General features: G+C 35.9%; 1 protein-coding gene across 1 annotated transcript in view; it reads right to left on the bottom strand.

Moving 5' to 3' along the window:
* The window catches only part of LOC132366636 (bifunctional heparan sulfate N-deacetylase/N-sulfotransferase 3), a 145,265-nt gene extending 123,823 nt beyond the window's left edge, over positions 1-21,442 (bottom strand). Inside the window, exon 1 of the mRNA XM_059924233.1 lies at positions 20,462-21,442. Within this exon, the coding sequence (XP_059780216.1) occupies positions 20,462-21,442 (981 nt within the window). The remainder of the gene's footprint in view (positions 1-20,461) is intronic.
* Between the last annotated feature and the right edge of the window lie 1,588 nt (positions 21,443-23,030).

Below are 23,030 nucleotides of genomic sequence, written 5' to 3'. Positions count from 1 at the left end.
AGTTAATTTACAACAAAGGAGCTAAAAATATACAATGGGGAAAGGAAAGTGTCTTCAATAAATGGTGTTGGAAAATGAACAATTGACATGCAAAGGAATGAAATTAGACTAATATTTTATATCACTCACAAAAATTAACTCAAAATGGTTAAGAACTTGCATGTAAGACCTGAAACCATAAAGTTCCTAGAAGAAGACCGGTGGTAAGCTCCTTGACATTGGTCTTGCTGATGATTTTTTTGGATTTGATTCCAAATGCAAAGGCAACAAAAGCAAAAGTAAGCAAGTGGGACTACATCAAACTAAAAGGCTTCTGCACAGCAAAGGAAACCATCAACAAAATGAAAAGGTAACCTACTGAATGGAAGAAGATATTTGCAAATTATATACCTGATAAGGGGTGCATACCCAAAATATATAAAGAACACATACAACACTATAACAAACAAAAAGACCACACAAAACAATTCAATTAAAAAATAGAGGATCTGAATAGACATTTTTCCAAAGAAGACATACAGATGGCCAACAGGCACATGAAAATATGCTCAATATCGCTAATTATTAGAGAAATGCAAATCAAAACTACAATGAGGTTTCACCTCACACCAGTCAGAATGGCCATCAAACAGTCTACAGATAATAAATGCTGGAGAGGGTGTGGAGAAAATGGAACCCGCCTACACTCTTGGTGGGAATGTAAGTTGGTGCAGCCGCTATGGAAAACAGTATGGAGGTTCCTTAAAAAGCTAAAAATAGAGCTACCATATGATCCTGCAATCCCACTCCTGGGCATATATCCAGACAAAACTATGATTTGAAAAGATATTACATGCACCCAAATATTCATAGCAGCACTGTTTACAATAGCCAAGACATGGAAGCAACCTAATATCCATCAACAGATGAATGGATAAAGAAGATGTGATATATATATTTACAAAATATATAAACTTATATATTTTATAAATATATATATTTACAAAATATATAAACATATTTTGTAAATATATATATTTGTAAATAACTTATATGAACTTATTTACAAAACAGAAATGGACTCACAGATGTGGAGGGCAGGCTTGTGGTTACCAAAGGGAATAGTGGGGGGGGGGATAGACGGATTGGGAGTTTGGGCTTGGCATATACACAGTGCTATATATGGGGTGGGTAAGCAGCAGGGATCTGCTGTGTAGCACAGGGAGCTACACTCAGTGTCTTGTGGTAGCCTATAATGGAAAAGAATAAAACAAAAGGGAAAAAAAAGCACAAATTTCTACACATGTAACAAGTCCCACCTGTTATATATGAAAGATCTTGTCATATATATATATTTGATTTAGAAATAAGTAAATTTATTTATGTAAAACTAAACAGCACATTTTTATAACTCAATGTACTTTTATATCTACAGATAACACATAATATACTACTTGCATGCATCATTTAAAAAAAAACTGCATTTTATATGTACGTAATTGTGATGAGTACGGAGAATAATGAATGCATAAGTGCAAAAAACCTTCCCTAAGGTTTTTAAAAAATATATATAAGGCAGTATAACTTTTTTTAAATATTAATGAATTAGATCTTAATTATAACCACGAATAAATCTCAAAAATATAGTATTGAGTGAAAAAATTGCAGAATGATTAATAGACGATGATACCATTCATATAAAATCTAAAAACAGAAAATAATATGTTGTTTATACATATACACATACATAGTAGAAAATATAAAAGCTTGTTTGGGAATGATACACACCAACTTCAGGATAGTGGTTACCTCTGGGGGAAATGAGGAAGAAGGGGAAAGGAATTGGGAGGGGGCGCTTTTCCCTGTATCTGAAATATTTTATTTCTTCCACAGTAACAACAAAAAGATTTAAATTAGATACAGCAAAAAGGTAATATCTGTTTAAGATGTTGAGTACTTGAATATGCCAAATTATTTTCTTTATAGTTTAAAAAGTTAAAGAAATGCTTATTCACTGTAGAATTAAGAATGAAATAAAACTCACATGCAATCTCACCATAGTGAGATTTAAGTCTAACTGACTGAAACAAGTTCCAAACCTTTATCAGAGGCCATTCTCAGTTAAGCAATACTGTGTTTAAGGGCTGTCAAGATGAATTAGTTTTTAGAAGATAAGGCAGTATAATTTGTAGGAGAGAAAAGGAAATCAACATGTGAGTATGCAAAGCACAGTCTCCTTTAAACTTCTTCAAATTTTATTAGGTAGGTACTATCATCATCCCTACTTGAACGATGAGGAGACTGGGGTTCAGACTGGTTGAGTGACTTGTTCAGGTCTCACGACTTGCATGGATCTGAGATTCGAGCACAAGTTTGCTTTAGTCCAAAAGCTCATTATCTTTTCATTTTAAATCTCTTCCTTGTGCAATAGAGAAAGATAGGTTCTAGGAAAATAAATTTATTCATGAGCCTGGATTCCTGTTTGGTTTTCCAAAGGGGTCATATTTCTTTTTTTTTCAATTAAACTCTTTCAGTTAATGTTCTTCCTTAGAGCAAAAAATTCATGTCCTCAGCAACCAGTCCTTCATATGGTAACATGGAAAAGACAAATTATTCATTATAATTCTTTAAATATCTGATATCCAAGAGACATTTATTGAGAGCGCCTATGTGTATCACTCTGTAGTAGGGACAGAGAAGGACATGAAAAAATGTATGCCAGATAATCTTACCATGTGGAGCCTATAATCTGATGGAAAAGCATATATGTGAAATGGGAAATGGAGGACAGTTTGTGATCCAGAATGAGACTTTTATGAATTAATTTAGGAAAAAGTTGTATCTAAAAATAACAAGTGAGATAGAATTCATTCAGACTCTCAGCCATTTCTCTGACATCTAAATTTATCGGAGCTGTGACCTTAATGGTGAAGCGGCCCAGGGCGGGTCCTGTTTTATTCTCTTCTCTACTGTCTTTTCCTAGGTGATTTCATCCAGTGCCAGGACTTTTTTTTTTTTTTAAAGTAGTTGATATTCGAAGCAATCTTTTTTAAAATTTTTATTTATTTATTTATTTATTTATGGCTGTGTTGGGTCTTCGTTTCTGTGCGAGGGCTTTCTCCAGTTGCGGCAAGTGGGGGCCACTCTTCATCACGGTGCGCGGGCCTCTCACTATCGCTGCCTCTCTTGTTGCGGAGCACAGGCTCCAGATGCGCAGGCTCAGTAGTTGTGGCTCATGGGCTTAGTTGTTCCGTGGCATGTGGGATCTTCCCAGACCAGGGCTCGAACCCATGTCCCCTGCATTGGCAGGCAGATTCTCAACCACTGCGCCGCCAGGGAAGCCCCCAGTGCCAGGACTTTAAACGTCATCAATATGCTAATGAGCTCTCGATTTATATCTTTCCGCCTGACCTCTCCCTGAACTCTAAGCCTGCGTGCCCAACCTCCTGCACATCTCTGCTTGGACACCTAAAAAACATCGTAAACAAGTCCGAAAGAGAACTCTTAATTTTTCTCCCTTCATAGTAACTAACACCAGGAGACAGGCACTGTCCTAAGTGCTTATAATTATTTAATTAAATTATTTAGTTATTTAATCCTTAGGGCACATCTATGAGATGGGTGCTATGATGGGTCTAATTTTACCCAAAAGGAAACTGAGGCACAGAGGCTAATTAATTGTCCAAAGCTAGTAGTGATGAAGATGCGATTCCAGCTCAGCCTGTGTCCACGGTGCATGCCCTCACAGCCACTGCAGGATACTCCTCTTCTCTCTGTGGTCCCCAACTCAGGGTACACACCACTGTCAGGCCAAAATCTTAGGAGTTATCCTTGATTCAACCCTTTCTTGAAGCTCCCCACATACCATCCATTGGCAAGTTCTTTCAGTGATATCTCCAAAATAGATCTCAAACCTGCTGTCTTCTTACCATCTTTCTTACCACCATTAGTACTCCCCTGTCCGGCAGTGGCCACCTACCTGGGTTCTCACCTTTCTTTATTTTTCTACAGTCCATTCTCCATACAGCCAGTATGATTTTTTTTTAAAAAACCCTAAATCTGACCTTATTACTACCTTGCCAAAATCTCCAATGGCTGCTCCCTGAAATTAGAATAAAACCCAAGCTCCTCTTGAGGAGAAAGGCAGGGGCCTACCTTTCTGAACTAATCTCACGGCAGGCTCCTTCGTGGCCACTGTGCTCCACTCACACTGGCCTCCCTTTTCTCCCTCTTGACCACACGCAGCTTGTTCCACAGCACCCTCTGCATGGAATTCTCTTACCCTAGGTCTTTGATTCATTCCTCTTTCAGGTCTCAGTTCAAATATTACATCAGAGACGATTTTCCTATCCAGCTTCTCCCAAATCAGAACTCTCCTTGTACCCTCCTCCCCGCCCCCGGCCCCTGCGCCTTCCACCACTCTTGATCTCACAGAACCTGTTTTATTTTTTTCATAGCTCTCTTATCTCTGCCTGAGATTATTTGTTCATTTGTATACGTGTTTATTGTCTGTTTCTCCTCATCAGAGAGGTAAGATGTACATGGGCAGCGAACTTGTCTGTCTTGGCCACCACTACATCACCAGCTCCTAAAAGAATGCCTGGCACATAGTAGACACCAATCAATATTTTTTGAGTGGATAACCAAAAGTGATCTCATTTTCCTCTAGCTGATTTTGTATCTCTCAGGTATTTAGAAGAACTAATTTTACTCATTTTAGAATTTTATCCAAAATGCTGCTCAAATATTCTCTCCTAGTACATGGTGTGTTCATAGTAAATAATAGCTTAAATTTATTGAGGGTCTACTGAAATTAGGCATTTGACATACACTGTCATCCTCACAGGTGGCATACATGCTGTGAAGTAGGTATTGTTCTCATTTTAAAGATATGGAAAATGATGATGAGAGAGATTAAGAAACTTGCCCTGGGTTACTCAGCTAGAAAGGGACAGAGTTGAGATATGGACCCAGGCTGATCTGTCTGACTTTAGGTCCCAAGCTATTTTCAACAGGAATATTATGTTCAGCTATGCAACTTACAAGAAAAAGTAAATAATCAGAAAGATGAAATGATAACAAGTTTTTCAGTCTATGAAAATGTGAAAGCCAAGAGGAGAATGGTTGAGGTCTACAAATGGTTGAGATTGAACAGAATGATCAAAGATTTCATAAGAGCTCAGGGCTGGGAAATTTATTTCACATTACGAGTTAAGCTTACAGGGACTTCCCTGGTGGCGCAGTGGTTAAGAATCCGCCTGCCAATGCAGGGGACATGGGTTCGAGCCCTGGTCCAGGAAGATCCCACATGCCATAGAGCAACTAAGCCTGTGCGCCACAACTACTGAGCCTGTGCTCTAGAGCCCGTGAGCCAACTACTGAGCCCACGCACCACAACTACTTAAGCCCGCACACCTAGAGCCCGTGCTCCGCAACAAGAGAAGCCACTGCAATGAGAAGCCCGTGCACGGCAACAAAGAGTAGCCCCTGCTTGCTGCAATTAGAGAAAGCCCGTGCTCAACAACGAAGACCCAACACAGCCAAAAAAAAAATTTATAAAAAAAAAAAAGTAAGCTTACAGAATGTACTACAATAACAGATGGTAAGATTAATTATATAAATATTTTAAATGTTATGTTATAAATGTATAGTAAGTTATTCAGGAAAACCAGAGTGTCTTGGAATTATATCTCTCACCTGAAGAGGCAGAAGTGTATGGAATGTGAAATAAAAGGAAAAATGATAACTGACTAGAGAGACCTATAAATATAAGGAAAGTAAATTCTCCCTTTAATTACATGAATGAATGAAAGTAACTTATGACATGTTAAACTGGGGGAAAAAAGGGAGAGACTATCATCTGGTATCTGTCTTTTTCTTTGTGAAGAGATAGTATGCTACAGATCAATAACAAAAATAAACACCTTAACGGAAAACTAGATAAAAGGTAATTCCCAAAAGAGAAATGCAAATGGGCAATAAAAATATGTGACCAAGTTAATCTACTTTCACAATTAAATGAAGATAAAAATTTAAAAGTTAAGGAAATAAAATTTTTTACCTATCAGATTTTCAAACATTAAAGAATGACTAAATCCAGTGTGTAGTGGGACTTAGGGGAGACTGTTTTTTTGCTTTCTTCTTTATAGTTTTCTACATTGTTTGATTGTTTTTATTACAAAGTGCATGTATTATTTACATACTTGAAAACAAAGAAAATTTATTTTTGTTTTGGACAAAATGAACAAACAAGCCTAGCCCACTCGAGCTGTAGCTTATTAGAGACAAATGTTTAAAGCTTCCTAAGAAGCTTTAAAGCTTTTCTTCATTCGAAAATACTCCACTTCTTAATGATTTTTAAAGATCATCTGATGGGGTACCTCTATTTCATCTATAATTCAGCCCAAACCTTTGTGATTTCTCTGATATCGTATTATAAGCACATTCACTTAGACTTGAAACACAAAGAATATATCCCACACTTCTCTCTCTCTCCCACCCCGCTTCCTGTCTTTCTTTGGTCCTTTTTTCCTCTCTCCTCTTCCCTTCCCCCCCAAAATACCACTTATCCTACTTCTTATAAAAATCTTGCTTATGGCCCTCTTTGCCTCTGGAGTCCTTCTCCTTGAAAGATCACAGAAGCAATGTACCTCTCATTACTTTACTTTGTTAAAATTATCCATTGTCTTCTTACTAGGCCATACTAAGCCATCCATTTATTGGAATCACTTCCTCAAATCCTCTGCTTCTTGTGCCTTCATGTAAAATCTATTCTATTCAACTCCACAAGAAGTTTCACATGTATACACATTGGCTAAAGTATTGTTGAACAGTCTTGATGTATGGCTCAAAAATAAGTGAAAATAAGAACTCTTCCAGCATTAGGTTGAAATCAGTCACAAAACTATTAATTCTATTATGACCTCTTTCCATTATATATATGCTTATATATATAGAATTATTATAAATATTTTTATACAAAATTATTTTAACATGCTTTCTTCACAGAAAGATAATAGGACCCATGTCTTTGTATTTTGCAATAATATTGAATGCAGTGTTTTTAAAGCAGTATTTCCCCAAACTTGCATGTCTGCCATCTATATTAGAATCATCTAGGTGAGCATATTAAACACAGATTCCTCTGCTCTCCCTAAATCTACCAAGTCAAAATCTGTGAGTGTGTGATTGGGAAATGTGCAGTTTAAACAAGCATTTTAAATGATTATTTTGCCTTTTCTGATTTGGAAACTCATGAAAATAGTCTCATCTTGAAAAGTGCTTAAATACATCTAAATATCTCTGAGTGAAAGATTGTCAAGATGAAACTAGTGGCAAATTCTTGGATTGTTCCTTTAAAAAAAATACTAATAGCACCCTGCTTTTTGTTCATTTACAAGTTATATGTTGTACACGGTGACTTTAAAAGTATCTCTGTTTTAGGCTCATCAACAATAAAAATAGAGTTATAAACTGTTGACTTTTGTTATACATGAGTGGCTTAAAGTGGTAGCTTAAGTAAAGATTTTGCTCCTTAGAGGCATTCAGTTATAATAGAGAACCAGTGTGAAAATGTAATGGCTTAAAAAGGAAGATGTTCAGTGAATCACCTTCCTAGGCTGCCCTTGCTCTTGAAGATGTTACAATGACATTGTATCAATTTCCAAGTACAGAGCACTGAACACTGGCCTCTACTAAGGCTCTGAATTATCCTGAAGGGTTGATGAACAGCCTCCTGTCACTGGCATCCATTAAAGATTGATCCCATTTAGGGAAATGGAACTTTTTTGAGTGCAGTAAGCTACTGGGTCTTCACTGAGAATGGCGTTTGAGTATTCATTAGTTCTTGTGAAGTTGCAAGTGATAGTGATTTTGGACATCTAATTCTAGCAATAAACTTCTAACAAGAATGAAAAATACAGCTTTCCTTTTCCATTATTCATTTGCCCCTCAGTCAGACCAATGACAGTGCTCCCGTATCAGATAAGAAATATCAAAGATTGGGAAAGTGTTTTCTCTTTGTACTCTCTTTAAATGCTTATTACATTTCTAAAGCAGATTAGCAAATTAGGCAAAAATATTTTGAATATCCACCTAAACTATTTTTTGGCAAAGCAAATACACTAGAGTTAAAATCAGTCTTCATTATAATGCCTTCTTTCTCTTGAAAATATTATCAGATAATTTTTGTTAAAAATTTTGTAACATACAAAATCTCTTAAAGGTATTTTTCAGTAGTGTCAAGAGATCAGAAATCCAAGTCTGACAGGATACACATGTTAACTATTTTTGATGACAGCAACTAACCTTTGAATGGTTTATTGTCAAAACCACTCAATTCAGTTACTCAAGGGTATCAAGTAAGTTGTCTTTCTAGGTGAACTCAAATACCTTGTTTCTTAGGATTCCTGAACAAGGAATGACTCTGTTATATGTTTTTCTGATATATATATTGATAGATTATTTAATCCAAGATAAAGAATAGAATAGTGAAGAACTTTTTTTTCCTTTTTTTCCCCCAAATAGATCATTGTTCAATGCCCCAACCAGCTGGCTTAATTTCTACATGCAGTTTTTTCTTTTTTTGGAATGCTGATTCTACTCAGTATATATAGTTCAGAGAAAAATACAGAGACAGTAAGTTACGTAAAAATAAATATGTAAATCTAAAGGGGGAGAAAATGAAGCACTGCTGTACAAATCCAAACACTAGGGAATCAAAGCAGGGGAGTGGAGGAGAGAAGGGATAAGCAGATGGAATAGAATTCCACTGTTGTTTTTGGATTGGGGTAATTAGAGAAAGGATTCTAAAGAGGGAAAAGCGATAAAATAAGGGCTGAGGTGGGTACAGGAACACAAGATATGTCAAAGACGATAAAATGGAGAGAGAAAAAATGTATGATAAAACTGGTGATCAGTGCTTAAGTAACTGTGTGGTAGTCCTAATAAGCTGGCTTTTAAAATTGTTTTTTAGTTAGTTTCATAATGGATGCACTTTTAGAAAAATGGCCTTGGAAACTACTGAAGTCGTGAATTGGTGATAGTCACAATCTGCTCCTAGTGAGCAGTCTTTGGAGAGCTAAATTTCTTAAACTTCCCAAGTGAATAAAGGGTTACTTGCTTGCCGGTGTTAACTTGTAGAGTGTAAGGGGTAGGAAGAGTTTATGAGCACAATAATTTAATTTTCCCCAGTTAATTACTATTGACTCAGCTAAATTAATTGTTCGATCACAGGTATGGCATCAAAGTTTCATTTCCCAATGAGAACAGTAGTGAAGTGTTTTGGGGGATTGAGCAGCTGTAAGACTTGCTGACATGACTACATGAAGAGCATAGTTTGTGGCAGAATAATGCTTCCTTCCTCCCCTTCCCTCCCCAAGATAAACAAGTACTAAGCCCTGAAACCTGTGAATATGTTATGTGATATGGCAAGAAGGATTTGGCAGATGTGATTAAATTAAGGACCTTCATATAGGGATTATGTGGGTGGGCCAATCAAATCATGTAGGTCCTTAAAAAGTGGAAAACCTTCCCAGTTTTAATTAGAGGTAGATGTGGCTACGAAAGAAAGGCATAGAAAGATGTAACGTTGCCAGCTTTGGAGATGAAGGAAGGGAACATGAGCTGAGGAATGTGGGCAGACTTTGGAAGATGGAAAAGGTGAGGCAATAGATTCTCCCCTAGAGCCTCCAGAAAGGGACACAGCCCTGCTAATACCTGGAACTTAACCCAGTGACACCCATGTGGGACCCCTGGCCTCCAGAATTGTTAAATGATAAATCTGGGTTGTTTTAAGCCACTAAGTTGGTGGTACTTTGTTACAGGAACAAAAGGAAACAAACACATAGCTATTTTAGTAATTGGTATATTACCGGTATACTGGTATATTGGTGTGTGTGTGTATATATATATATATATATATATATATATATATATGTATTTTTTTTTTGGCTGCGTTGGGTCTTCGTTGCTGCGCATGGGCTTTCTCTAGTTGCAGTGAGCAGGGGCTACTCTTCGTTGCAGTGCGCAGGCTTCTCATTGCGGTGGCTTCTCTTGTCGTGGAGCACAGGCTCTAGGCACGCGGGCTTCAGTAGTTGCAGCTCATGGGCTCAGTAGCTGTGGCTCGCGGGCTCTAAAGTGCAGGTTCAGTAGTTGTGGCACATGGGCTTAGTTGCTCCACGGCACGTGGGATCTTCCCGGACCAGGGATCGAACCCGTGTCCCCTGAATTGGCAGGCAGATTCTTAACCACTGTGCCTCCAGGGAGGGAAGTCCCAGTAATTGGTATAATTAATAATTATAACTATTAGTATGTATAATCATTCTAATTATTAATATGAAAATGAAAACACCTAATTTTTAAGGTAAAATTCCAATATGTACCAAATGAGTAATTTTAATACTTTAAAAATTTTAGTCCACTTTGAAGTTTAATAAAACCAGTTGTCTATGTTTCCGTTGTCTATAAATAGTCCATAAATTATGTCAAGTAGATCTCATAATTTATTTTATATTTACATTGTGATTTTAAGAGCTATTTAGTATCTGAGGCTACAGTTCCATTATGCATAAATGGCCTATAAAGTTAAGAATAAAAAGTGTTTTAGCTATTAATTAATGTCTCCCAGAGACTAAGACAATATAGCAGAATTTACTTCGTTTTAAAAAAATTTGTGTGCTTAAAAAAATATTAGGAATACCTGTATAACGCATAGTAAAACATCATAGGGACTGTAAAGTCTGAATGTATGCAGAGAGAAAAAGTTAAATTATCTGAATTATGGAAAATTTCTGTACTTTAATTGAGCTAGCACCAAAAGTATCTGTCATTATGTCACCCTAATTCAATCAAAACTGCTAAACTGATAACAGTTACCAGAACTGAGGCAAAGTGCCTAGAAAGAAGACATTAGTGCATAGGAAGGTGAACGTGTCAACTCAAATCTTCAAGTAAAATCTGCCTTGGCCGAATCATTGCAGTTACTTAAGTCCAAGGCATTTCAAGAAGTGATTGATAACTTTTGTTCCAAACTTATAATTAAATCCAAGGCAGTGCTTCAGATATGACCCATCAAACTATAATAGACTCTGACTTGGATCTAATTTGCTATAAAGCAGAGTAGGAAGGATTTGATATGGACACCACAGTACTGTGTTAGGGGGCAACTGGGGAGTAGTGTGTGTGGGAAAGCCCAGCTTTTGGAGCAGGTGGAGCTGCATCTTGTATCCTGGGACTGGCTCTTGCTGGTTGAAAGATCTTAGGCAAGTTAATCTTAGACTGTGAACTTCAGTTTCTTCATATGACGTGATGGTACTTATAATCACTGTTTTATAGGATTTGTTAATGAAAATTAAATGATAATAAATATAAAACACAAAACAATGTATGTACTCAGTAAGTGTTACCCATCGTGGGAGTAGCTAAGTACCCCCAAATATATCATTTTAAAATAATTACATCTTTTATGTAATTATTATAAGCCATCAGCACAGAAATATAAAAGACCCATTTATATTTTGACTTATTTCCAAGAATTATGGAATGTTTGAAAAAAATCAATCCAAAGAAGGAAATAACCCAGTAAAATTTTCTCCTCTGTTCTTCACTTCCTTTATAAAAAACATGTTTCATTATTCATCAATGTACCCCTTGAAATCCTTATCACGGCACTTAGAGTAGATGTTCATAATTTTCTGAACTGAATTGAATATCTCTAGCATCTAAATCTGTACTGAGAGTTTTCCTCTTGTAATCTTCTGCTCACCTAGTGTGTAAAACTTGTCATTGCCTGGTTGAGCTTTAGTACCATCTATGATTGCCCGGCTTTTTATCCTGCTTGGGAAGGATTCATCACATCGGACCTTTAAAAATGTAATTAGTCACCAAATATTCTGTTTATATATTCATGTGGTGTTCAGAAACATCATTTTGTCTCCTTTAAATAATTTAGAACTCATTCTTTTAGAATGTCATTGTGTAACAAATGACTCCTTGATATTAATAGTAATAGAGATACATTCCATCTCACAATGTAACAAATTTAATAAAATTTATTAAATGTAAGTAGATTATGGATACAAAATAGTTTTTCCCTTTGCTAAACTATTTTCTTATTTTCCCATGTTAAATTATTGCCGAAAACTATTTCCAGAAAATTATTTCCTTAATATAATTGTCTTTATAGCTGCTAGCACACTAGGGCTATTTAATTTTGATAATAATATTGAGAATGATGTATTTTCCTGTATATTATAAATCACATTATCTAAAATTTAGAAATAAGTATTCTACCAAACTGAAAGAAAGAGAAACATTTCATATATGTTCATAAGAACAGTCCCAAATTGCCTAACTTTTTGACAGTTATAAAACAATATAGGGCCCAGAGGGATTCGGACACATTTTACTACCACAGACATTCAGGTGACTTCTAGGGAGCCCTATTTTTCCTAGTATGAGCAACAATGGTTATACATGAAGGAACTATCAACTAAGCATTGTAAATTCAACAAAACTATCTTTCAAAGACAAGGGTGAATAAAAACATTTACATTCCATAAAATCTGAGAGTTTACCACGAATAGACTCTCACTAAAGGAACATCTAAAGGATAGGCTCCAGGAAGAATGGGATTCATTCACTCAACAAATATATAAGGAGCCAGACACACTTTTAGATGCTGGGGATACCTCAGTGAACAAACAGATGAGAAAATCTTGTCCTCATGGTGTTTACATTTTAGTAGCCAAAGTCACACACCAACAAAAATAAGTAATTACATACAGTCTGTCCAGTAGTGTGCTATTAAACCTTTAACAACTGGCTCTTTGAAAAGAAAAAAGCCTGAATTTGTAGAATTTGCCAGTTTCTGTGGCAATACTACCCCCATGCCAAAATTCCAAACTACTGGCCATGTTATTGAAGCTGGGAAGAGATGTACACAGTTGACCTGGTGAGCATGTGCCAATTTCAGCACACTATTGATGATCATAAGTGCTAGGGAAAAAAATTAGCAGGAAAAGATGGGAAGACTTGGGGTGTTGCAATTTTAAAGAGAATGGTCAGAGAAGACGTCACTGAGAAGATGACATTTGAGTAAAGACCTGAAGGAAGTGAGGAAGAGAGCCATGCACCAATTTTGGGGAAAAACATTTTAGGCAGAAAGAACAGCAAGTGCAAAACCCTGAAGCAGGAGCTGGAACAGCAAGGAGGCTAGGGAGGTTAGAGTGAAGAGGAGGGGAGCAGGGCATGTGATCAGGGAGTTAGGGAGAGGGTATAAAAGACTAAGAATTTTGGCTTTTAGCGTGGGTGAGACTGGAAGTCACTGGAGGGTTCTGAGAAGAAGAAGGACATGATCTGAATTATATGTCAATGACATCACTCTGGCTTACCTGTTGAAAAGGAGTAGGCCAATCTAATTAAACCATGATGGTAGTAAAAACAATCATGTCTAATAAACAGCCATAACATAGTTAATATCCAAAATAAGAAAGGCTCATCAGGGGGGTGGGGGTGGGAGGGATTGGGAGTTTGGGATTAGTAGATGCAAACTATCATATACAGGATGGATAAACAACAAGGTCCTACTGTATAGCACAGGGAACTATATTCAATATCCTGTAATAAACCATAATAGAAAAGAATATGAAAAAGAATATATATATATATATATATATATATATATATATAAACTGAATCACTTTCCTGTACTTCAGAAATTAACACAATATTGCAAATCAACTATATTTCAATGAAATAAATTAAAAAAAAAAGAATGGCTCATCAGCCAAAGGAGAGTGGACATGATTGGAGACAAAGTACTTTGTACTTTTTGACTGAGGTGTGAGGATATTAATATTACCACTTGCTTATTAGCACATACGTTTAAATTTCTGGAGAAACCACTAGTTTGATATATATAAAAAAATATATTAAAAAATATAGTATATATATATATAAAATATATATATATTTCAAACCAAGAATGGGTAGAAAAAAGAAGGAAACTGACAATAAAAGCAATAAAGGACAGAGAGAAAGAAAAGAAGATACAGAACAAGTGGGACAAATATAAAGCACAAAATAAGGTAGCTGAAATTAATCCATACACATTGATAATCATATTAAGTGTATGTAGACCGATCTTGTTAATTAAAAGACAAATATTGACACAGTAGATAAAAAGCAAAAGTCATGGAAAGTTGTTCGCAAAACTAATTTATAATGTAAAGACACATGATAGAGCAAATATAAAAATGAGATAAAGTATAATTTTTAAATAGTAACCCCCAAAAAGCTGGTGTAGCTCTACTAGTATTAAGATAGCCATAGAATAATGAAATATTAAATTAATATATAAATATATACACACACACACTTCAATAACATAGCTTCAAAATATGTAAGGTAACAACTGACAGAAAAACGACGAAATATTTACAATCCACTATTAGAGTTGGAGAATTAAACATACCACCTTTGGTAACATCAAGTAGTACACTCTATTCCTTCCCCTCCATGCAAAAAAAGATCAAAACAGGAAGAATACAGAAGCTCTGAACAACACAGTTAACAAAGTTGAGCTGATATACCTTGACTGTACAATATATGTTCTTATAAGAATATTGTATCCAGTCATAAAGTGATTCTAGCAAATGGAAAGTATTGGTATCAAATAGACACATGCTTCCAGAGCACGATGCAATTAAAGTGGATATTAGCAAATAAAAAATAAGAAACATCACAGAGAATGGAAAGGAATTAGAGAAATATGAGTTTAGGGGGAAAAAAAGATTGGTGCTATGTACAGGCCTTAACATCCATCAATAGTGAACTATCTGGAGAAATGTTTCCTTTCTATTTTTACTTATGACAGAATAACTGATTGCAGTTGCCTTTTCCCTGCAAACATTTGGTGTGTCAGTTTCTTTTTCAATGACTTTACGAAGCCTCTGGCTTGACCTTAGCTGGGGCAAGGAAGGTTCTTGTGAGAGGGTGAGGTCAGGCAGCACGAAGCTCCCCTTCACTGAAGCTTCCATTTCAGCCTCAGGGGCGTCAGCTCCCCCTGCATGACAGAGAAGTCAGCCAAGTCTGTCTTCTGAGCCTGATACCACTTACTTCTCAGAGCTTTACGGCTTCCTACTTCTATTTTCAGCACTTTCTTTTCCCTAGGCGCTCTGGGACCTTCAGTTAGCAGGGAAAATAATGATAAAGTCACTCACAAAGAACTGTCCTCTCTTATGAGGCCACTTAAAAAATGTAGATTTAAGGGGTAATCAACAAACAGCCAAACCAAGGAATAGTGAACTATAAGGGAGCAGTGGGAAAGGTTAGGGTAGTGAGGACGGGGAATGGTTGCTGGGTCCCTCCAGTCACTCAGGCCCCTGTTCAGTGTGCTCAGATACGGCTGGGCTGGTTCTTCATTTTCTCACGGATGTTAGAAAGTTTGTCAACGTTAGAAAGAAAGCGTGTGCCTATTATAGAAGGAGAAGGAGGGAGAAACATAGGCATGAGAGTGATATGCAGCTCTTTTATTTGTTGAGAGTATACCTGCAGAGAGTTCAGTAAAACCCTCAAGACCACTTTTATCAGAGCCTACCCCCTGTTCCGCTTCCTATCTATCTTAGGGCTGAAATGTTATATGAAACGGTCTAAGTCTAAGGGTATAATGCATCTTAGGCCAAGAGTGAATTCATTCTTCTAAGAGAGAATTTGAATTGTTAGTATTCATTTGGTCATGCTGTGCTTTCATGTTTAACTTTAAAATGCTTTAATGGGAGAAGTATCTATTTATATACCACTTTCCCTCTCCAAAAAGCCTTTCTCCAAAAACCACTAGTCTCAGGAAGTTTGAGGACAGGTGTTAGAACACTAGGAACTTGAATTTTCTAACATCACAAAACTAGTCCATGGTAAATTTGAGACAAGTCTTGTCCATATAGTTTAATACACACACACACACACACACACACACACACACACACGCCCTTCCTGACTTCAATTTTACTGAACGTAGTATAATATTTGTCTACACTATGTTCTTTGGTTCTTTAAGGGCTATGGCTTGTGGCTTGTAAGTTCTCCAATTAATGAAGATAACACCTTAGGTCCATTATTTATCTTCTTCCTCTTGAAGAGTCATATATTTTGTGCCATGTCACAGTTTCTTCTGTAGCTTTGAGGCTCTTTGAAACGTGCTCATATTATTCAGTAGCAAGGCAGGTAAAAACTGATATTGCATTGCTAATTCTAATCTTCCGATTAAATAAGGAAACACAGTTTTATTGTCCCACATAAGGAAAAAAAGCACGTTTGCAGTGATTAGCATCAGAGTTAAAATTTACGTGGTATGCAACCATCCTTGTAATTTTGCAAGAAACATTCTACGTCACCTTCAATTTCCTCACATTCTTTTCAATTTTCCTAATACATCAAATAGGGAAAGTATAATACTTGTTTTTTTAGTGGTAATAATTAAATAAAAGAGCTTTATGAAAATATTTCTATTAATTATGTACTATTAATCACCACATCCATGACCTTTTCTTAGACCACCTGCTCTTGGATCTTTCTTCCTAGGAAAAAGTCCTTCCCTTACCCTAGTTAATTAGTGAGACCTATCATTCCAGTTTGCCTGGGACTCTGAATTTTAGCATTGAATGCCCTCATTGTAAGCAAACCAGGATGGTTGGTTACTCTAACTCTAGCCCACCCTCCAGCTAATTTCTCTTCTCTCTTTTATATCAAAATTTCTCCACTGAGTACTCCACGCTCTCCTTCTTCGTATCTTAACCCTCTAATTTACTCCTGAACTTACTTCAGCTGTGCCTCTGCCTCGATCATTCCATTACCCTGGATCTTGTAAGAGTCCCCAGTGACTTTTATCTTTTGCCAAAGGAGACTTGCCATTTCTTACCTCAGTGGACCCTACTATTAGATTTTATACTGATCACACCCTCACTGAAGCTCTTTACTCCCAAGGCTTGTATAGCATCACAGCTTTCTGGTCTCCGACTATTCTGACTCTTATTCACAGGATTTTCTCTCTCCACTTGTTTTCTGAAAGATGATTTCCCTCAAGATTCTACACTTGATCTTCTTCTCTTGTCACTCTATAAACCCTTTCCCTGGCTGATCTCACATACTTTCATGCTGAAAGTGAACCATCCCCTAATTAGAATGATAACTTCAAAAACTACACTTGCTACCCAGACTTCTCGGGAGCCAACTACCTGTTAAACATCTATACCTGTATGTCCCAGATGCACTTCAATAAAACTGAAAATTTTAATATGACCTCTAGTGACCTTCATTATGATCTTCTTGCTCTCTCCTCTTTCTTTGTTGTTGGAATAATCAACTATTATTCAACTACACTAAATATCATTTTTTAACTTTAAAAAATTTTATTGAAGTATAGTTGATTGACAATGTTGTGTTAATTTCTGCTGTACAGCAAAGTGATTCAGTTATACATATATATATATATATATATATATATATATATATATATATATATATATTCTTTTTCATATTCTTTTTCATTATGGTTTATCCCAGGATACTGAATATAGTTCCCCTTGCTATACAGTAGGACCTTGTTGTTCATCCATTCTATATATAATAGTTTGCACCTGCTAATCCCGAACTCCCAATCCTTCCCTCCCCCTTGGCAACCACAAGTCTGTTCTCTATGTCTGTGAGTCTGTTTCTGTTTCATAGGTATGTTCATTTGTGTCATATTTTAGATTCCACATATAAGTGGTATCATATGGTATTTGTCTTTCTCTTTCTGACTTACTTCACTTAGTATGATAATCTCTAGATCCATCCATGTTGCTGCAAATGGCATTATTTCATTCTTTTTAATGACTAATATTCCACTGTATATACGTACCACATCTTCTTTATCCATTCATCTGTTGATGGACATTTAAGTTGTTTCCATGTCTTGGCTGTTGTAAATAGTGCTGCTATGAACATAGGGGTGCATGCATCTTTTTGAATTATAGTTTTGTCTGGGTATATGCCCAGGAGTGGGACTGCTGAATCACATGGCAACTCTATTCAACTACGCTAAAAATCTTAATGTCATCCTTGATTATATTCTCTTTCATCTCCATTGATCCAATTACTAAGTTGTTCAACCTTACCTTCGATATTGTTCTTATATTGGTCATTCCTTCTCCATTCTTATTCTCATTTCCTAGTTTCAAGAAATCTTCTTTTGTCTGAATATCATCTCTACAGCCTCCTAAACCATTATATCACTATAGCTTTGCCTTCTAAATCTGTTCTGCTTAATAGGACTTAACAGTTCTGGTACACAGCACACAGTATAGTGTTTCACACAGCATTACTTACATAAGACCACACAGGCACTTTTCCTATTGTACTCACCACATTGCAAGCTATCTACCTATTTATCACTCCCACTCCACCCATACCAAGACAGTGGTACACTCATTAAGGGGGAGCCATGCTTTATTTATCTTTGTATCCCTAGTGCCTACCTCCACGGCTGGCGTGTGATATGGCCGTTCCAAGTATTGAGCAGGAAGATGCTCAGCACAGTATTCACCTAAGTGCTTTCTGAGCTTCTCTAACTTTACTCCCCCCACCCTCTCTTCTAAAGGGATAAGACCATGGTGTATGTTTCTATTTACATATCACCAAAAATACTTCACATGTAGGACACGCTTAATAACTAGTTACAGAATGGATCAATGAAAGAATGAATGAATGGGTGAATGACTATGTTTAGAGACACAATCACAGATACAATTTAGAAGTAGTTCAAAAACCCAAATAATTCAAAACATACTTTGTTTTAAGCCTTTAGGTTGGTTAGAAAATATATTCCCATCTAAATGTGAGCAATTCATAAAATATTTTACACATGTTAAATTCTTATTGAATTTATTCAGTAAGGTTTTAATTTTTTATACCACTTAAAAATGGCTTAACCTTAAGAGCACTAAAGGCATTTTGTATTTTGTTTAATTTTAGAGGATATAGTAGAGTTTGCATAAAAAATGAGATTTATCTAGCATATTTATAATGACATAACAACATATTTTGACAGTTTTAAAGACTTGTATTTTAGAAATAAAGCCTTAAAATTTTTTTTATCATAATATTTTGAAATGGAAAAATTAGAAAGAGAATTATATATTGTTTGTAATTTTCAAGGACATAATAAATGTTTTTTTTTTTTTCATAATAGATGTTTAAACTACCAGCTTGGTTTAATTTAGCTACATTTTCAAAGACTATTTCAAAAGACTAATGAAAACTTAAGCACAACTTCATTAATTAATTTATATTGACTTAAAAGGAAGAGTCTAAAATATTGCCAAGAATATGAAAGGTTTTTTTTTCTTTTCAGTCTTCACACTCTCTTATGGTAACACTTAATAGTCCTTCTGGTATTCTTAGCTCATTTAAGTAGTGTGATGAACATTACTATTATTTGCCAGATGCTTACTGTTTGCAGAAAAGAATGCAGTTTCAAGACTTTTTTTCCATCTGATTCAGTACTTTATATTTTACCAAAAGGTCAAAGCTGTATAGAATAAAAATTATGTATCAAAATCTCTCCTTTCACTTTTACATGAAATCAATATGTAGTATAACAGAGATAGAATCCAGTGGCATATCGAATGGGAAACTAAGATCAATGTAGATCATTTTAATTTTAAATTCCATTAATATTAAACAGCCAGTTGTTTATGTAGTATAATCCCTTCACAATGATAACCAACTATCTTCAAATAATTGTTTTCTATCTAAGGGCGGCAGTTTTACACAATAAGAAATCTAATCCAATATAAATGTAGCATGATAGGTTTCATATATGAGCCAGAAGTGTTCAATGAATTTTGAAAATTAATGTAAATTCTTATGTGTGTATGTGAATAGGTATGCTTGTGTATTCATAGCTTTCCATATTTAGTAGTGCTAATTTTCAGAGTTTCAAAAAAGTAATAAGAGAAAATGAGTCACACATTTGACTTCCAGAAACATCTGAACTTGCTACTTATGAGATCTTTAATTCTTGAAAATTTGTGGGAGTATTTATTTTCATTAAAATAAATTCACCTTGATTTCATAGCTAAATGGACTGAAGTCTTAGATTAGTAATAGTTTACTGAGGTAGATAGTTTCTGGAAAGTAATTAAACCAAATGGTTTCTACTCTGTAGTTTTAAATACACACAGAAATGCATTTCAGGATTCTGCCACACTCAATCCTTTAGTACAATCTTCATTTTCTTCTTGATTCAGAGAAAAATATATTATCTACTTAGTTGTTCTAGGGCTGAGATATAGCCCCATATCTCAAAAATAGCTGAGGGTAGCCAACTCATCCCAGTTTGCCTAAGAATTTCCAAATAAAATAAAAATCCTATGTCCCAGGAAATCCCTTAGCCCTAGACAAACCTACTGAGAGATGAACCAAACTTTGAGATAAAGAGCCTTACCTTAACATCATTGGTGTTCATTCTTGTTCCTTCCTTTCCCACAAAAATATCATCAATATCCACGAGAATGTACCTGTCCAAGGACAATGTGAGCCTCTTCCCTGACAAGAAGGAAACAGCATCTATGAAGATAAGCTTATGCAACCAGAAGTTCAAGTTGCTGCCAAAAAGAACTCTGTGAATTCCATCATGGAGCCCCAGGTCGTGTATGACAGTGGCATAAAAAGCACCTTTAGGGAGGGGAGGAGAAAGGCTTTCTGGGGTCTTTACTTTGGCAAATATTACTGGTTGGTAGGCTGAGTGATTAATCTGGAAAATGGTCCAGTCAGTTCCAGGTAAAGAACCTTTTTCAAGCTTAGAAGATCTGGTCACATGAAGCAATGGAGAATGAGGATTAATACAACAGTCTTTTACTGCAAGGTTTCCATATACAGAAAAAGGGAAGCCTTTCAACTGAAAACTCTGTAGGCTCTTCTCACTAGTTTTGTGGAATCCAATGACACCCACACCATATTCCACACAGTATTTATCTAAAAGGCTTCGATTCCAAGAGTCCATATTTATATACTTTAAAATATTCTCATAAATAATGAGAATGTATTTGCCTCTAGTTTTTTCTATAAGTGCTGGGAGATCCCCTTTTCCAGGAGCAATTTCAATGTGATACTGGAATCTGCTAGATTCTAGAATCATAATGATGTCTTGACCGAGCGATGAGTACTGGCTCTCCACAAACACCAGGACTGTGGGGTCTGTCCTTGAGGCATCAGAAAGCTTCCTTGTCTTCACTTCCATCAGCCTGTATGGTAGGTCCTGGAAGTCCCCACAGTCTACTTCTGAAGCCATATCAGACAGTTCATTTTCCTGTTTGTAGCCACTGTACAGGTAGTAAGCAGAAATAATAATGCTCACCATACAGAATGTGGCAAGCAGAATCACCGTCCTTTGAAAGTGTCTGTGCAGCTTCATGATAAAACTCATGTTGTATATACTTCCCTCAGACTGTTCCAATAGAGGCACCATAAAAAAATAAAAGAAGAAAAGAAAAGACGATGTTTCAGACACTTTTCCAGCCTCAATCAATAGTTTATGTCACCATTGCAGCACATTTGTGTCACTGGATCAGGACTCACAGAAAATATAATCTGAAAAGTAGAATAAAATACAATAGAATATCAAACATTCAGTCTGAAGCATTAAAATGAGCAAGTTTTTATCCTTGTGACTGGCACAAGTGGCAACCTGTTAGGCACATGAACTGGTGTTTGGTAAGTAAGAAAACCTCTCTTTCCTTCTCCCAGATCTGAATGAGGACATGGGAGGGGCAGAAAGAGGGAAAGGGCTCCACTGAACAGAGGTATCTATCCCTAGTATAGAAAAGACGTTGGACTAACAAGGCATTGCCTCTTACTCCTTGAGCTTTGCATCAAATTCTGTAGATCATATAGACCTAAGATCACAGAGAGGTCACCTGAGCCATACACTGCCATATCATTATGTAATATAGGCTCAAACTATTTGTTTTTAACTACATACACTGAAAATTCATAAAAGTTTGGATATATTTCATTAAATGCTACTATTAAGACAACAGTTTCTGCTTTTTAGAAAAAGTTCAGTAATTATATAAAATAACTACCATAAAAGTGTTTTTAAAAAACATAATGAAAACAACTGCAACTTCATGAAACACTTTGTTAGGCTATAATTTCAAATCCTTTTCAAGTTTCAGTAACCTTTGAAAAATTTAGTAACTTTTGAAAAATAATAAGAAAGAAGCATGGGTGCTTTTTAGAGCAGAAGTTTATTAGAGTCTTACAGTCCTGGCACTTTTCATGGAAATATCATAGAATATAAAAAAATTTAAGAAAGGTATTATTGTCCATAAGGCAGGCTGAAAGCTAGCTGAAGACAGCTGAAAGGCTAGTGGAGAACATCGTAGTTGACGTTCTTCATAAGATTAGGGTTTATTACACTTCTGTCTCATATGAATTGTCACTTCGGTCCTGGTACCTTCTAAGTAAAATGATAAGGTTAGAATAAATGATCACCAAGAACATTCTGGCTCTAAAATTCTGTGATATTCACCTATGAAATAAGCAATGAGAAATATTTTGAATAATATATATTTATCTTTATGAAGAATATAATATTCTGGAATGTAACTGCAGGATATTTATAGGATAAATATCTTATTTATCCTTTAAATTATATATTGTGCTTTATTCATTCAAATATTTATGGGATAATTATCTTTCTATTTAAAATATAAATGTTCAGCAGAGTGAATTTCTTTAAAGGAAACAAAATTATAAGGTAGAGACAGTGACTAGAATGGAAACAGTAATGTATGGGTTGTTGATTAGAGACAAACGACTGGCACAGGATGAGAGAAGAAAGACACCATGGCAAGTGGGGGAGTCTGCAATGTGTCAGGGGTTGGATTTGGGCAGAGCCTTGAAGGATGAGGGTAAAATGAATAGGCATCTGAGACAGAGGTAATTTTACAGAGGCAGGTGTGAGTACAATACTGGGCAAGGGACACTCTGATGAAGAGTTGAAGGAAAGA

The sequence above is a fragment of the Balaenoptera ricei genome, chromosome 5, assembly GCF_028023285.1.
Source record: "Balaenoptera ricei isolate mBalRic1 chromosome 5, mBalRic1.hap2, whole genome shotgun sequence".
NCBI lineage: Eukaryota > Metazoa > Chordata > Mammalia > Artiodactyla > Balaenopteridae > Balaenoptera > Balaenoptera ricei.
This window is presented reverse-complemented; position numbering and strand designations above follow the sequence as displayed.